This window comes from Motacilla alba, chromosome 1 (assembly GCF_015832195.1).
Source record: "Motacilla alba alba isolate MOTALB_02 chromosome 1, Motacilla_alba_V1.0_pri, whole genome shotgun sequence".
NCBI classification, from domain to species: Eukaryota; Metazoa; Chordata; class Aves; order Passeriformes; family Motacillidae; genus Motacilla; species Motacilla alba.
Genome location: NC_052016.1, coordinates 91,175,290 through 91,191,843, shown reverse-complemented (window position 1 = coordinate 91,191,843; position 16,554 = coordinate 91,175,290). Strand labels below are relative to the sequence as shown.

Here is a 16,554-nt window from a genome sequence, read left to right as displayed (position 1 = left end):
TGTGCTTTTCTTGACAGTTTTCGGCCGCTGCTCCGCCCGCAAAAGCCGACGGGTTGTTAAGTTTTTGACACTCTCGATTTCGGCGAAGTTTCCTCAGAAGGTCGTGACAGCTTGTTTGTGCTGCTGAAATAATGTAGCGGAAATGATAGCCGAGCCCAACGCAGCCAGTAACCTTCCCAGCCCAAAGTAAGACCTGGCACAGGTTGCCTGCACAATCTGTTGGTAGATTCGGGTGCTGTCCCTTGGGTTTGTGCCGTGCAGATACCGCGGCAGTCTGCAGTCACCTTGGGGGAAAGGGGGAAGAGAGGGTTTGCTGTGCATTGTGCTTTGCTACTAATATTTTCATTTTACTTCTTTTCATGTACTATTTAGCATCTCCTTAATGTAGTGTTCTGTGCTGTTTGACAGGGACCTTGGCTTTGTAAGCTTTTCTGTGCCTTATTCACCACAGTGCAAACGTGTGCCCTACCTTACAAAAAAAAAGGGCAGATTCGTTGTCAGCGCATGTGTTCCCTTCATTGGAGAATTTGGGGATGCTGAGGGGGAAGAGTGCTAAGTAATCTGCAAGCTCCCTGTAGGTGTTGATGGGGGCATTGCTTCTATATATTTTGTATTGTTTTTATCAGGGATCCATCATGCCTTCTTTCTTTTATAATGTATTTGTTAGCCATTTGTTGAGATAAGGTATTCATATAATTGTTCACACAATGCAACTAGAAGTTCTACTAGAATAAATATAAATAAAAGGTAAAGTTACAACATTTGGGCATTTCTTGTTTGGTTTCAAAGAGTGAAACTTCTTAGATGCCCACTGTTGTGTGCTTTGAACTCGTTGCAGCCCAGTCTTTTCTGATCCTGTCACGTTCTGGGCCTCTTTGCTCCATGTGTTTTGCTTCACTATGCTCTAATTAAAGCTGAGAGTTTTAGCCCATGATGACATGTATAGCTTCCCATATGTCCATTCCAGTATGTTTCATCTGAAACCAGCCTTTTACCTTCAGAAGTGTTACACAGGCACATGGCAGTTGCTTATTGGAGCTTCTTATATTGCTTCTAAGAGATGAACCAGTTGTTTTGAAATTTATAATTTAAAAAATGTAGAGGTACGATTCTTTCAGTAGCATAGATTAATTGTTCCTTTTACACAGCAAAAGGAATATATTGCATCCTTGGTAAAGAGGTAGGTTTTTTTTCAACTGTGAGTCACCAGATCTATTCTAAATGTTTATTAAGAAAACTGAATTCAGACGTTATCACAGTAGTACTGTGTCAGAGGATTAGATGTGGGATTTAGCTTCCTTTGTGTTACAAAAACACTTCAAGTGTTTTATCTTATCAGTAATACTTCAAGTGCTAGTGAAAGGACAATATTGTGGCAAGAACACAAGGTAAAAATGAGTCTGAGCCATACATAACAGGGTATAAAGGTGGAAATAGAAATGGCATTCTGCTCATGCTGTCTTACTGGTTGCTGATGGAAGCAACTAAATGGCTGAGAGCTGTTTCTTCCAGTGCATGAAGCAGTGAATGTATGCATGCAGAAGTGCTCAACATGGTGTAGAATAACAAAGGGAGGAAAAAAAAAACCCAGCTAGTTCAAAAATTGTCCAACCTACCATTGCACTCCCATAGTTGAGATGTTAAATGGAGATATGTATTTGGATTGCTGCAGAAGTGACCCCCATGTCTTCCCCCAGCTAGGTACAGTAATACAGTAATACTTATTTTTTACTTAAGAAGAGGATGTCTTAATTCTTTTAACAGTTTCTTCAGCAGAAATGTAGTTGTGCAAATGAAAGTTCCATTTAAATATCCCATTTAGTTGCTCAGTGGTTTCATGGGGTTCAGTTTCTAGGTGCTGGTCTAGTTTCTGCAAATATTTGCACCTGCCTTATGAATAGCCTAACTGGAAACACCAGGACAAAAGGCTACCAAAAAAAAAAAAAAAAAAAAAAAAAAAAAAAAAAAAAAAAAAAGAGAGAGAGAGCGAGAGAAAGGAAAAACATGAACATTAGTAATATCTGGATATAAAAAAACCCTCTACTTTTTGAAGTTATCTGTTGTTGCCCAGTGCTTCCTGAGGCATAGCTATGTGCTATGGCGCAGTGATAACCAAAACAGTTTAGAAACTAAATGGCTTTTTAATATTGGTATTTATATTTGTTGAGTGCTTAAGATAGATGTTTAGTTGCATGTGTAACAGTTACTCTTAACAAATTTCACCCCAGATGGGTTTTATTTGGCCCAACACGAGGGAACTGTAGATCTGTAGTCTTCCCACTTTTGGAGGTTTTGCTGAGCTTTGGTAACATGCTGTTCCATATGCCAAGCATTTCCTTACTTTGTGGGACCTCTTTTGCTACAAGTACATTTTGTCTGGCATAAGAGACTAAACAAATAGCATGAGGCCAGTAAATACTGTCCAGAGAGCTGTCCTTCAGAATGTTCCGGGGAAAGAGAGGTGTGAATTAAACCTTCAAAGAAGTATGTTCTACACAGAGATCCTAAAAGCAGTACGTGATCAGACAAGTCCTTGATGAAGCTGTCCTGTGGCAGTTCTGATTTTTGAATTATTTAAATGTTTTAAACCAACTTGGACTCAAATATAGTTGCTATAATCAAATGCAGTGCATGTAGCTTCATTCTGGAATGGAGTAAGTTGCTAAAAGGTACTTGTAAACACTTCAGAAAAAGGTTTGAAGGTGTATTGAGTATTATGTTGAGGTACAATGCAGAAACTGGTAACCCATATTAATGCAGTGTTGGCTGGCCCTGAGTTGTAGTTCCTGTGAAACAGTGCAAGTAAAAACCTGTTAGTCCAGCCCCACAGTGATGCATTCTGCTTTGAAACCAAGAGTGAAAGGGTTTAATCACATAGGAGAAACAGCTCCTTGCCAAACATGTTTGGATTCATTTTGTTTTTGTGGTCTGTAGAAGGATCTGAGAAGAGCAAACTGGCATCAGAAAAGCAATCCATATTGCTGTCCCTTGCTGTTTGTTCTTTTCAGCTGGAAAGTCTCTGGTAGTACTTGGGCTACTTAATCTCTGTGGCTTGCAATTTTAAATCAAAGAAGACAATTGAAAACTTTTGTGAATGACTGCTTATAGAATGCTGGCTCAGCTGGGAGCTATACTTTATCCCACTCTTCACATGCAGAAGTCCAGACAGCTAGTATAAGGATTTGTTCATCCTGAATTTTCTTTCATTCCATCTATCAAACACTGTGGCATGTTTTGAACTTTTCCATAATTAGTAATTAATAGAATTTAACTTTTATGGGACATTTCTCTATAGGGAAGGTAAGCATATGCATAATTGCATTTAGAAATTTTATATATTTTTGTGCAATTTTATATTTCTATGGAATTTTTATAGGAGTCTTTGGAAGCCTCATTCTACATCACTTCTTGAAGTGTCTCAGTAGATCAAAAAAGTAAACAGAGACATGTTTAAATAAAACTTGTCCGCTCTCACCAACAAAATAACATTGGGGCCTTGGTCCTGTAGTTGATGCTATTCAGTCTCAGAATTTGCTTTGCAAAACAATTGTGGGAAGAAGAATGATAAAAATGCTTATCTGGCATTGATAAACCTAGGTGGAGTGAGCTGGCTCTGCATGCATAGAACAGTCAATTCTCCATCTGTGTTTGCCAACACTGGATACTAGAGAGTTGACTGTATCTGATAGTGTAACACACCGGTGTTTTTGTTTGTAAAGTGGTCACTTGTGTTAGTACACTCTCTTGTTGCAGTAGTATCACGAAAATAGAAGTAATTGTACACTCTCATATTTACTTTCTCTCTGTGCCTTCCTGTAGTACAAGTCAACTGGCTTCATGTCCTGGCCACTGTAGTTTAAAGGAGGCCATTGCAGCCAGCTTCCAGTACTGGACCTGCTGCACAAGTGGGATCCAGCTCGTCTACTCAAACATGATCTTTGGCAAAGCCCATTGTTAGCATTGGGAATGATGAAAAATGGCATAGTTTCATTGCAGATAAATGTATGGCTTCAGATCTCCCAGAAGGTGCATCTTTTTTTATACAATTTTTCTTCCATGATATTAGCAATGACCTGAAAATGAAGTTTTTATGTGTCTTTTTTCTTCAGCATGTTTTATAAACAAAGTAAACCAGTTTCTTCCTCTCATTTTAAAATGTCGACACATCAAATGTTGCTGCCTTGTTTAGCTTAGGGCGCCCACAGAGGGAATGCCTACTTGTGTTACTGGTTCATGGTGCAAAGCTCTTAAGTCAACAAAGGCTGCATTAAGTCAACGTCACCTTTCTGTTTCATTTACTTACTTCATACTTCCTTGATACCTTTGATAGCATAGCTGGTTTTCTGATTATCTGCATATCTTACAGGAAAGCCAGTAGTCTGAAAAAGGCCCCAAATTTCTGTTGTACTTTTAAAGTTAGCTGTTTGGCTTTTAGTGAAAAAATGTCACCACTTCAAAACAACAATTTAAAAATACTAAAAAGCATGTATTTGCTTTTATTTTCTTCTGGCTTTGTCCTGAATGTGTAGTTCTGAGTGCTTGCTGCTAACTCCTTCAATGTGTTTATTACACCTTAGAGAGAATGCTGTCCATGATGAGACTGTGCCCGAGTCTCCTTCTCAGAATGGCACCTGTGTGAGAAATGGCAACCTGAAAACACCAGTAAGTCAATTTTAAAGCTTTTATAAGTTTTAATTATTTTAAATTGTGGAGTTTATTTTATGTCTCATTCAATTGTTACAAAATTGAGTATTGCATGCAGCAATCGCAGTGCATCTAAAAGGTGGTCACTGGATACAGCTTGACCCTCAAATTCCATTGTCAGCAGAGCCTCAGTGCTGGCTTTTGAGTGATCAGTTCATTTCAGCATTGCTCTTCCTTTCTGTGCTTTGTGTGCAGCTGATGTTAATTTGCAGGTAGTCAGTTTAACCTGTGAGGGAAAAGATGTAGAAGACCTTCTGTGCTTGCTTTCTATTCTTCAGAAATGACAGCTGCCACTGAAAACGGCCTTCTGGCTAGTGTGCAGCAGTACAAAAACTTCTTTCCTGTTGTATCTTCCTATGCTTATGAATCATTGTTAAGAGTAAAATACAAACTGGTAAATCCTTTATTTCATCCTCTTTTAATATGGTTGTATTTGGTAAGGAATTGTTGGGGTCTGTGGGGCATAAAACTGAGCAGCCTGGGGAAGTGTTTACAGTAAGAATGAAATAAACTTGTATCTGTGAATGTCTGTTGTGTGTTGTGTTTTCTCACATACTGTGTTTACTTGACTCATTCCAGAGAAAGAAGCGGAAGGTCCGAGAGCAGTGTGAAAACATAAGGAGGAATTCTCCTGCTAGCAGAAGAGTGAGCCAGCTGCAGAATGGAGAAGTGGTTGAGGCAGTTACCTTGTTTGAAGTGGTTAGCATGGGGAAGCAGGCCATGCAGGTACTCCCAGCACTGAGCTCTGAAAGCACTTGGTGGAGGGAAGATGAATAAAAAGTGGTCATTTCCATTATTTGTACTGTGGAACATTTAAGTTTTGGCTTAGCTGGGGAAGGAACATGGTCGATTGGAAAACGGCTGTGAGTGTGGCTCTTGGAAAGAATATCTTGCAGCTTCAAGAAATTAGTGAAGAGGTAGCTGTCAGATATTTAAAAAGAGGAAGGAAATTATATCTAAAATGATAATTATCTAAAAGGATAATTATCTAAAAAAATGTGGAAAAGATTCATCAATAGCAAATTTTAGTTGTCCAGAATTCTGAAAAGTCAGGTTTTTCTTTTTTCTTTTTTTTCCCTTTTTTCCCCTTTTTTCCTTTTTTTTCCCCTTTTTTCCCCCCCTTTGCTTGCCTTGTACTATTAATCTTTTACCTTCATTCCAATGCAGTTTGCCAGCAGCTTGCATAATAGCCAGGTTCCCTGTTCATTTATATAGTTAGCAATTTTCTTCAATGTGAGGAAGTCCACCTCCCCATATTCTGTGAGCACATGTATATATTATCTTTGTATATGTGTATGAAAATCTGGAGCCCCAAATATTTTTATGTAGAATTATAGAAATGTCTCTGGTGTGTAGTGTTTGTAAGCAAAGAGTGTGTTTGTGTGAGCATGAAAAGTGCATTGATATTTTGGATGTGAAACCTTTGTGCTACAGCTGGGGTAACTTCAGTAGAGCTTCCTGAAGAGTTTGGCTTCTGCTGTGCCAACCATCATGGGAAGGTCTTGGAAAGGCAGCAGGGCTCGAGTTCTGTTGCTGCTGGAATTTATTAGGCCTGTGTGGAACTACTGGTGGGTTGAAGCCTGGATGGCTTGTCTTGGGAGACCCATGTCACTTAGAGGCTGTAGGCTGTACTGCCCTAGAAATGAAATTTGGAGTTGTTTTTTGGTTTATGTTAGTATGTGAATTGTTTCAAACCAACTGCACAGATCAAGTGCTAGAGAAAAAGACAACTTGCAGGGTAAATGTAATACTAATTATTAGATGGTGCAGAGGCTAAATGTGTGTGCAGATTTCTTTGTTGTTTGTTTATTTCTTTGTTTTTAAACTAAATTGTTACCTCAGTGTTACCAAGAACTCAAGAGGACAACTTTTTAATCTTTTTTTTTACATTACATTTATTAAAACTGTGGCAATTTTCCCTGTTAACAGGAAGCAGAGCATCTGTGAAAGGCAACATTGTCTAAAGCAGTTTAAGACTTGAAAGAGTCTTTCAGAACTGTTAGAAATGGAAGAGAATTGCTTGGAGTTTATTCTTGGTTTTATAATTTAATGGAGATGGAGCAGTGTTAGTTTTTGTCTTTATTGTGGGTATCTTCAGTGGAGTGCAGCAAACTGTGTTCATTTCCCGACTAATGAGCTTCTTTAATCTGTTCTAGTCTGTAGTAGTTGACTGGGTTGAAGCTTATAAACAAGACAGGAATGTGGCACTTCTGGATCTCATCAACTTCTTCATTCAGTGCTCAGGCTGTCAAGGTAATTTACCTTCTTTTTAGCCTCTTCCACTGTCTGTGTGTGAGAGGAGTCTGAAGTGTGCTTTTTGAAATGGAGCTTTTCTCTGCAGTAAATCATGAACTTATGATCTCTACTGTTCGTTAAGACGAACTCCAGATGGGCAGGCAAAATAGAAAAGAATGCTGCTGGTTAAATTCTTCGTGCTAGCAGCATTCCAGCTCTGAGAGTTGTATTTGAACAAGGTTTGCAGGGACAGGTTTCTGAAGTGGCATGTCACATTGCTTTGGAGAATCCTCACATAGGGACATGCTTTTGATGAGTGTTCTAATTAAAATCCAGTGTTTCAGTTGGCATTTGTTTTATATTTCCTGGTATCTTTTGTTTTGCTAGTATCCTTGTTTGAAAATAAGCAGCTAGCAATTTCAGCTCCCTGCTTTGGTGGCTAGAAAAGCAATCTCTTGCCTCATTGCAGTTGCTTTTACTAGGGAGTTGTGAAGCTATCTGTTTCATAACAAACATTGAAGCACTGCCTTCTGGGGACAGTCTGCTAGTGAAGTGCTTCAGGATGGCAAGTAAGAGATTTGAGAAGACTGTCCTGTTTGAAACTTCTGAGTGTATTTAAGCAATTTAAGCAGCTGTAAACATACTTTTAACCTTTATACATGTCTTTTTTTTTTCTTTTTTTTTCCCGTAGGTCTTTCAGTAGTTCACTTATGAGAAGTACTTTGGGGTTTTTGACTAGTTTTGACCTGTGAGCAGACTTTTAGTCAATCCTTGAAGTAAATGAACGAACAGAGAAAATAGCCTTTCCAGACAGCACAGAGCAGACTTCTCTAATGGGAATTTCAGTTTTGGTTCATCAATACTTTTTCCTGTCAGTTAATTTATGTATCTCTTTATGTATATGTTACCTGTGCCAGTGTACATACATAAAACAGAATTCCCCTGTCTTCAGTGTTTCTAAATTTAATAAAGTTCTTACTGTGGTTTGGACTTGATTAATGTTGTAGAGTTGTCAGTAATTCTTTTTAAAACACTACTTTTTTTTTAGGTATGGTAACAGCAGAGATGTTTCAAAGTTTGTACAAGAAGGATGTCATGCAAAAAATGACAGAGACCTTTGATAAGGTAAGTGCAACTTTGATTTTGCATGTCTTTTTTATATAAACAATAGGCTCTGCCTTAATAGCCAACCTGGATGGAATTCCTGTTGCTTATCAGGAGCTCTGTACCACTTCATTAATTTAGTAAAAGAAACCTGGTTTTTTGCAAGAGGATTTTGTTGTCGTAATGACCCATTTTAGCAGTAGCAGAAGGTGTTTTTTAAGTTACTTTTATTTTGAGAGTTTTATTTGGGCCGTCTGACTGCAGCCTTCCTGAATCTTTCTCTTAGGAGTTCTTTTGATAATGACTTTATAGAGGTAGATATAACCCAGCACTGCAGCAGGTAAATGGTTCCTTTGACATTTGGTTGATAGGTCCTTTAAAAATACTAATGTGGATTACTGATGGATTAATTCAAAGATATTTTTAGCAGATATTTTATTTGAAAATGTTCTTTCTGCTTTACCAACAATTATGATTTTTAATAACTTTATTACGCCATTTGGAAGAAGAAAAATGCGTTTCAGATTTTTAGATAATTGTGAAAACAGTATTGAGTATTTGATTTCTTGTGGCTTGTTAAGAAAGGCACATAACTTTACAATGCTGTTTCACTGCTTGACTGCTCCTTGACTAATTATGGCAACATTAAATTTTCTGCAGTGCTTTCATGGTTGCTTCCATGCTTTTTTCCCCTGTATTTGTCACTTCTGAATTGATTTTTCAAGCAGCAGCCATCAGCCTTATTTTAATTGAGCATCTCTCAAAGACTAGCTGCTATAGAAATTCCCACAGATGATGAATTTGCCAACATGGTTTTCTTCATTTTAGTAGTGTAGTAGTGCTTGGGCTAATTTTTTGACAGAAATGAACCTGTATGTGTCTGGCCATATGAATTAGTAGTCTGGCACTTCTTTGCCAACTAAATTAGCCCTGAATAACACTTATGATAGTGCAGGCACTCTGGCAGATCCAAAGATGTGATTATTTTTACCATCAGCCTGGAAATATTACAGCTCTGTAACCTTTTCACCTGTCCTCGTGGGCAAAAAGGCAGGTTCTGCAGTTGCCTTAGAAGCTGTATTATCCATGCTCTGTAAAGAAAGTGAGATCTCTCTTATCATTTCCATAAATAAGATGGAATTGTAAGTTAGTGGTTTAAGTTAGTTGAGAAGGAGTGGGACTACTGGGATTTCAAAAACATTTTTTGGAAACTAATGACAGTAATAGTGAAAGTAGTGATGAGAGTGGAAAATATTTCCAGATATTTGCTCACTATCATCTTGCCTTTGAATTTTTATTCTTTGTTTCTAGCATTCAGAGGATTCATTCGTGATGGTTTCGGTGATTCAACCATGGCATTGGTGTTCAGTTAATTAATTGCAGCACTATATCATTGTACCAGTGCTTCCTCCTGGAATTCTTACTAATGTTAGTGGGAAATGTTAATAGAGTTCAGTATGGCAAGAAGAGAATTCCAGACATCCTCATGGACATGGTGGTGAAGTATGAGTTAGTTAAGTAGTCAGTGAGGTGGACTGAAAACTGGTGGAGCAACCAGACCTGTGGGGGGATGATCAGTGGCAAAAGGTCCGGTTGGAGGCTAGTCACTAGTGCTGTACCCCAGCTTGATATTGGGGCCAGTGCTGTTTTACATATTTAATAATGACCTGGACACTGGGGCAGCGTTTACTCTTAGCAAATTTTCAGATGATGCAAAGCGGGGAGGATTAGCTGCCAAATCGCGTGGTTGTTCTGCTGTTCAGAGGGGCCCTCAACAGACTGGAGAGTTTGGCAGAGGGGAACCTCATGAAGTTCTACGACAGGAAAACCTAGGAACTTGGGAATCAATAACCCTGTGCACCCCTTAGACACTGGGAGCTGATTGACTGGAAAGCAGCTCTTCTGAGTAGGATCTTGGTGTGGGTGACAAAATGAACACAAGCCAACAACGCACCCTTTCTGCAAAGTTGACCAACAACCTCCTGGTCTGCATTAGGCAGAGCATTGCCAGCAGGTCATGGGGATGATCTTTCCTCTCTGCTCATACTACTGAGACTCGTCTGGATGCTGAGTCAAGTTCTGGACCTTACAGAGCAAGAGAGAGATAGGTTTGGTGGAGTGAGGCCATTGAAGGGCCACCAAGATGATTTATGATCTTTGATAATGGGAGAGGCTGAGGCAATTGAGCCTGTTCAGTCTGGAAAGAAGCTGGTTCAAAGGAATCTGGCTCATGTGTTAAAATTCCTGATGTGACAGAAGGACAAGGAGGAAGCACAGCTCCACTCGATGGTGTGCAGTGAGATGGTGAGCGCAAAGGCAAGCCAAGATGGGCAGTGGGCTCAAACTAAAATGTACAAAGTTTTACCTGAACACAAGAAAATATCTACTGAGAGAATGGTCAAACAGTGGAACAGGTTGCCCAGATAGATTGAGGAGTCTCTGAAGATATTATTTGACTGCTCATGGCATCACCTGACACTGAGGGAAAAGGCGTGTACTTTGAGGGATCCTTGACAGAATGATGATGGCACCTCTTGTAGTTAAAATTAAAGCTTTATTTCTTAACAGTATGTTATTATTAGTATAGAGCAGAATTTATGATTAAAATGGCGCAGGATCTCTATAAACAGAATCAATATAATAGCATAATACAGAATTTATAATATAGCTCAGGTCTTACTGTCCAGCAGGAATTCTGGTCAGAGTTCACCAGTTAGACCTTGCAGTACCTTGATTTTGTTGACTGTGCTCTGGGTGCTATGATGCTTCCCTGTTCTCTGACTGGGTCATTGCCACCACCTGCCTGGCTGAATGCCTGGGACCTACAGGGTCGGTAAGGAAGGTAGGGATTGGTCTGGCACCCAGGAACCGTGAGACTGTGAGGGAGGCAAGTTAATCTATTTGATTTGTCTGCTTGGTTCACAGGACTTCAGGAGAGAAAGGGAATGAATATATGACCTGCTTGGTCACAGAGAAGGGCTGCTTGCCTCTTAAAATTGCATTAGTTATGCTAACCACATTTCCAGGAGTTGAGAGCAGAAGTGCTGGTTGCACACAGCACTCGGCTGCCTATGCTGGCTGACCTTGCTTGAGCAGGTGGGGTTGGATTAGATGATCTCAGAGAGTCCCTCTCAATTTCAATCTTTCTGAAATTCTGTGAAAACTTGTACTGATGTTGGAAGCAGAGAATGGCTTTAATATGGTAATTGAGGCATTTATTTCATCTTTGGGAGCCATTGTATTCCTCAGTGACGAGACAGTCTTTACACTGTTTTTTGTTTTTCTTCTATTTCAAGATAATCTGTTTCTCCTGCTTTTGTTCCTGTTTGTGACATTTGCTTCTTGAAGTTCTTTGTTCTTATGTAGTTTTTCTTTCCTTTCCCATTTTATTGCTTAGACATTTAGGAAGGGAGGAGTTAACTTTGGTGCTTAACTGTACAGCTGGATGGGGATAGAAATACTTGTACTTCACTGAACCTGATAAAGAACTCTAGACTTAATGCCTTTTATTTTGGAATAATTGCAGAGTTGAGAAACTTCTTGAATCAAGTCACACTAGTGCTGAAAACATTTTCCTCTAATTTGAAAAGCTCAGAAAGTTTTTTTTAGGGTTTAGATATTTTACATCTAGGTACCAAACGTTGAAAAGGGTTATGTACTTAGACTTGCTGAGGAGCCTTATCTTAGAATTAATAATGAGGGTTATACCTTGTATATGTTTCCTTCTAAATTTTGTAAACAAGTTGTCTCCTATAAGTAACAAGACAACTCAGGTTTTATATAAAAAGTGTGTCTTTCTTCTGTCATTGGTTATTAAAAAAACTCCAAAAAAACAACAAAACCCAGATGAGAATGACTTAGGTTTTTTGTAGTATTTTGGCTTGTGTGGGTCACCTGTAACACGCCTTGGCTGAAGTTCTAATGGCCTTTGAAATATGTTGCATGTTTTGTAATGCTTTTATTTATGAATTATCTGTGCCATTTCATTAACAAGCTTTCAAAATTTTGTCTCCTGCATTACAGGAAACTGGGTTGCAGTATAAGAAATTCATGGCCTATCCTTGGATCCTGACAGTTACTTGGCCGGTGGACATGGTAGGGCTGTCGTAGTTTTCCACAACTGTAGTATAGCTTTTTCTGTGGGGAGTTTATCTGAACTCCTTGTTGGCACTTCACTTTGACTTTCCTCTCTTTCTGTAGACTCGGTATGAAAGAAGGAAACATTTTCTGGTTGAGTCAGAGCAGGAGCTCACATCACTCTGTTGAGTGATTTGAACAGTTCTCTGGAAGAACCTATGTTAAGGGCCTAATCTGACTTGATTTCTGGAAGCAGAGTTATTTCTCTAGTGGTTATGAAAGGAATCTAAGGGAATCCCAAGTTAGGTGCCTCAATTTAGGTGGTGTGCTCTTCATGTTGTGTATATGGCTACAGCGTGCGTATTACCATGAAAGAATATCCCAGTGTGATAAACATGGGCAGTAGAAATGCTCTTAAAAAGTGAGAAGTCTTTGTGTATTTTGTGCTGCTTTTCAGATTGAGGAGTAAGCTATGGTGATAAAGTAGGTATTTCCTGAAGTTGTAGATAGTCTTTCTACTGTCCACGTCATGATCAAGGAGTATTAAATGATGCTTGCTGGAAACTTACCTTTCTGTTTTGGCACTTGCTGCTACTGTTAGGCTCTGAACTGACTCTTACAGCCTGGTCAGGAACATATTCCAAATTCCTGATGTACTTTGGGTTTCAGCCAGCCCTGTGGTCATTCTGTATTGGCATTTCTTATTGAAGAAAGTAGCAGCCCATATGAGTTGGAAACAGTTACAGGAGAAGAGCATGATGTGTACTTCGTAATCACAGGTGGTTATGCTGAGTGTGATGCTGTGTTAGAATGTGGCTGAGAAGGTGTTTGCCCACTGGTGAAGGACCAGCTGAGCAGTGGCCAGCCTTCAGGAAGAGATTTTCCACAGTGAGTGAAGTTTTGGAGTTCCTTGACTCCACTCACACATGGAAACTATGAAGACGCAAATTCATATTCTGAGCCATTCCTGGGATCTGTGAGGTGTACATGAAATAAATGGTCACACTGTCTGAGGCTGCCATTTACAAAGTCTGTCTAGTGTGCTTTCCACTACTTCATGTGAGAAGTCATTTCACCTTCCCTCTCTCTGCTTTCTTCCTGGCAGTATCAACCATACTGTGGACATTTATGTTTTTATTGTAACTTGCTTTTTGCGTGATGCCAAAGTTATTGCCCACTTACTGTTTCTGTGGGAGTTTTTGGACACCCAGGTGCAGGTGGTATAGGTGAATGAGTATTTGGCATTGAGCTTTAGCCTGATAAACTGCTCAAGCTGACAGTGCTGCTGAGGAGAACAGTCCTGTCCTGTTCACACCATAGTGTTTGTCTCCACTTTTCACTTACTTCATTTTCTGCCTGGATTTTACCACACTTTTGCAGGAAGAGGAAGGATAGAGAAGTGGGGAAGCACTGCTGCCTGTGAGAAAGTAGAATAAGCCAGGAGTGCTCACGGTTTATGTCCATGAAAGTTACTTACTCTGCTCTGCCTTCACACACTTTCTTCTTCCTGTCTGTTCACAGTTGCCTTGCATAACATTGCTTTCAAATGTGAGCTGTTATGACAGTGTAGCTCGAATAAAGCTGTTTTGTCTCTCTGCTTGCTTGTATCCTAGTTGCTTGTCCCTGCTTTGGAATACTAACCATGAACAAAGTTACAGGGGATGAAGTGAAACTGTCAGCAAAACTCTCTCTGATGTTCAGTGGGAGAGATGGATGGGAATGCACAAGCGGAACTAATTAGTGTGTTTTCTCTCAACTTGTCTCTCTTGTGCAGGACAATGAAGACTACCCGCTGATCAGAACAGGACCCTACTGGAAGAAGTTCAAGGCCAATTTCTGTGAATTCATTGCAGTGCTTGTCCAGCAGTGCCAGTGCAGCATCCTGTATGATAACTACTTGATGGACACCATCATCTCGCTGCTTACAGGGTTAGCAGATTCCATGGTCAGAGCATTCAGGCACACAAGCACTTTGGCAGGTAAAATCACTTGCAGAGTTGCTCTAGAGATATTGAGTTACACTGACTTGTGTACTAACAAAACTGCTCTAAATTGAAAAAGTGTTTGCTGGAGCAGTTCTTTTATGCACTGAGAGTACCTTCCTCCTAGTGTATGAATGTCTGTAATATAAACTGATTGTTCCCATGTGTATCTGAATTGAGTTTGAATGCTTTAGATATGATAGATCTAACATAATTTTTGCTTTATAAAGAAATCTTTAAGCCTGACATGACTGACTTCAGAATTTTGCTTTTTGAGTATTTTATTTTTCAGTAACTGATTTTTCACAGTTTTCTATTTTGTTTTTTATCTCCCTCCACTAACTAATGTGATGCGGTTGCAGTAGATGCTTCACTTTAAGAAGCTTCTTTTGAGGAACTGCTATTCTTGTGGTCTCTGTGCAAAAAAAGAATGTTGCTTGTTACACATTTTTGTTTAATGAAGCATGATGGTACTAAAGCTACTACTTTTTACCCCTAAAGGCAGTAAATACCCTCTTTGCCATGCAAAGAGCACTTAAAGTATAATTTATTCTAAAGTACACTGTTTGCTTTGAGGGCTCAAAAAACTGACTTGAAATCTGTTCAAACCATCCAGCAATCCTTAAAGGAATGTGAATTTTTGTCCATTCCAGTAGTATATTAAGATTCTCAGCCATTTCTGAGCCAGCCTCACTGTTCTTCCAATTTTTTTCTTTTTGATTACCAACAATCAGCTGTTCCACAATTCTAGATTCTTTTGCAGAAAAGTCAGTTACATAAACTTACAAGAGAGTTGCCCAGTAAATTCCTTTTCTGACCAGAACACGTACCAAAAGTTTTAAATCACCAGAAATAGAAGGTAATTTTCCCTTTTTGATCATTGTCTGCCTTTAAAATCAAAGCTGTATTTTAAAGTAAATTACTATAATCTAGTAGTGTTCATATTTTTGATATAAACTGGCTTTGGCTAACCATATCCTTTTTGTGGTAAAGTGGTGAACATATTTATGCTGCATATCTCTGAGCTAAGCTAATTGTGCTGGGTTTGTTTCTTTTTTAGCTATGAAACTTCTGACAGCAGTTGTAAGTGTCCATCTGAACCTTGATGTCAACAAGCACAATGCTCAAAGATTGTATGAGGTGGAGAAGAAGAGGCTGAGTGGCAAGAGGACCAGTTACAGACTTGATCAGCTAGAGAGAAAAAGGAAAGAGGTTAGGGAAGTGTCTTGTATGGGAGATTTGTGAAAGTGTAAAAGGATTGCTGGCTGCTTGCTTTTGGGTCCCTGCAGTTCTTTGAGGTTTATATGTTTATCTACTGCATGGTACAGAGCAGGTGTGACTGGCTGGATTAAGTGGTACAAACATGACTAAGGTAACAACTGCCCTATGTACTGTTAGCCTGTGATGTCTCACCTGCTGGTTGCTTTTCTAAATTGGTATCATTAGCCCTTAATCTTCACACAAATACGGATTTACACACAAATTTAATTGTCTCAGTAGCTCTGGTGCTGTGGAAGTGCAGTTTTGTATATATTTGTACAAGTTACAAGCCCAAATTTTAGCAATGAATCAAAAGGGACAGAGGCTCAGTGTCATCTCTGTGTAAGTAATTAATTATAAAAATGGATTGAACTTCAGGGATGTTCAGTATCATTTTTGCTTTTCAGTTTCTGTTGTTTCTTCCCTGCTCAAAGACACTCCTTTTGAACTCCCAGAGGCAGAGCTATAACTGTAAAAAATAACTCTGGCTTGAGGGAGACGGTGTCTTGGTGAATGAACATCAGGTATAGTTCCTTGTCTCCTGGCCTTAGAATAACTTATCTCTGTTCTGAGTTTTAGGTGTCTGTGGGCTTCTCTGAGACAATACCGTTTTTGTGAGGAGTAGTGTTTGGATGAGACAGGATATTTTAGTATCATTGTAAATCTGATCTTATGGCAAAGACAGAAGAAATGGGTGTGTTGGAGGGAAAACCCAAACTTATCACCCTTCCTGATGCTGTTGATGAGAGAATATTTTTATTAGGTGACTTGGATTTTCAGAAATTCCTACTTAAATTTTTGGGATTCAGTTTTTTAATAGGCTCATTGTGTATTTTGAAAATTTCTTGATCTGCCTTTTTTCCATCTCTGTTCAAGTACATGAAAAGAGAATTTGGATCTGTATGTGAGGATCGCTTAATGGTTGTGCTGTGTCTTTCTGTGTGATTTCTGATAGATCAAGACTCACTGTATCAAACAAGTAGCTTGTTTCCCAAGGCTAGCAGTTGGTATCCAATAATTCTTTCCTCAGGATGTAGCCACAAAAAGGCCAATTGCTAGGGCAGATACAGACCCCTCCTTTTATGTTGGTACCACATGTAAGCACCAGCAGTTTGCATCACAGTAGTATTCTGAGGGCCCTGGTGGAAATTTTTAATGTGTAGTGAATTGTGGGACTAATATTAACATTCTG

The 16,554-nt window shown here is 39.2% G+C and overlaps 1 protein-coding gene across 4 annotated transcripts in view; it reads left to right on the top strand.

Annotated features, from left to right (window-relative positions):
* The window catches only part of LOC119709805 (cohesin subunit SA-2-like), a 58,148-nt gene that overhangs the window by 226 nt on the left and 41,368 nt on the right, over nt 1-16,554 (top strand). For 2 of the 4 annotated variants that reach the window (XM_038158040.1, XM_038158032.1), the window contains exons 2-9: nt 18-186; nt 4,578-4,662; nt 5,284-5,430; nt 6,861-6,957; nt 7,988-8,064; nt 12,067-12,138; nt 13,895-14,099; nt 15,163-15,314. In XM_038158040.1, the coding sequence (XP_038013968.1) occupies nt 143-186; nt 4,578-4,662; nt 5,284-5,430; nt 6,861-6,957; nt 7,988-8,064; nt 12,067-12,138; nt 13,895-14,099; nt 15,163-15,314 (879 nt within the window). In that variant the 5' untranslated portion in view covers nt 18-142. The remainder of the gene's footprint in view (nt 1-17; nt 187-4,577; nt 4,663-5,283; nt 5,431-6,860; nt 6,958-7,987; nt 8,065-12,066; nt 12,139-13,894; nt 14,100-15,162; nt 15,315-16,554) is intronic. The other 2 variants (XM_038158059.1, XM_038158051.1) reach the window with 2 other exon arrangements.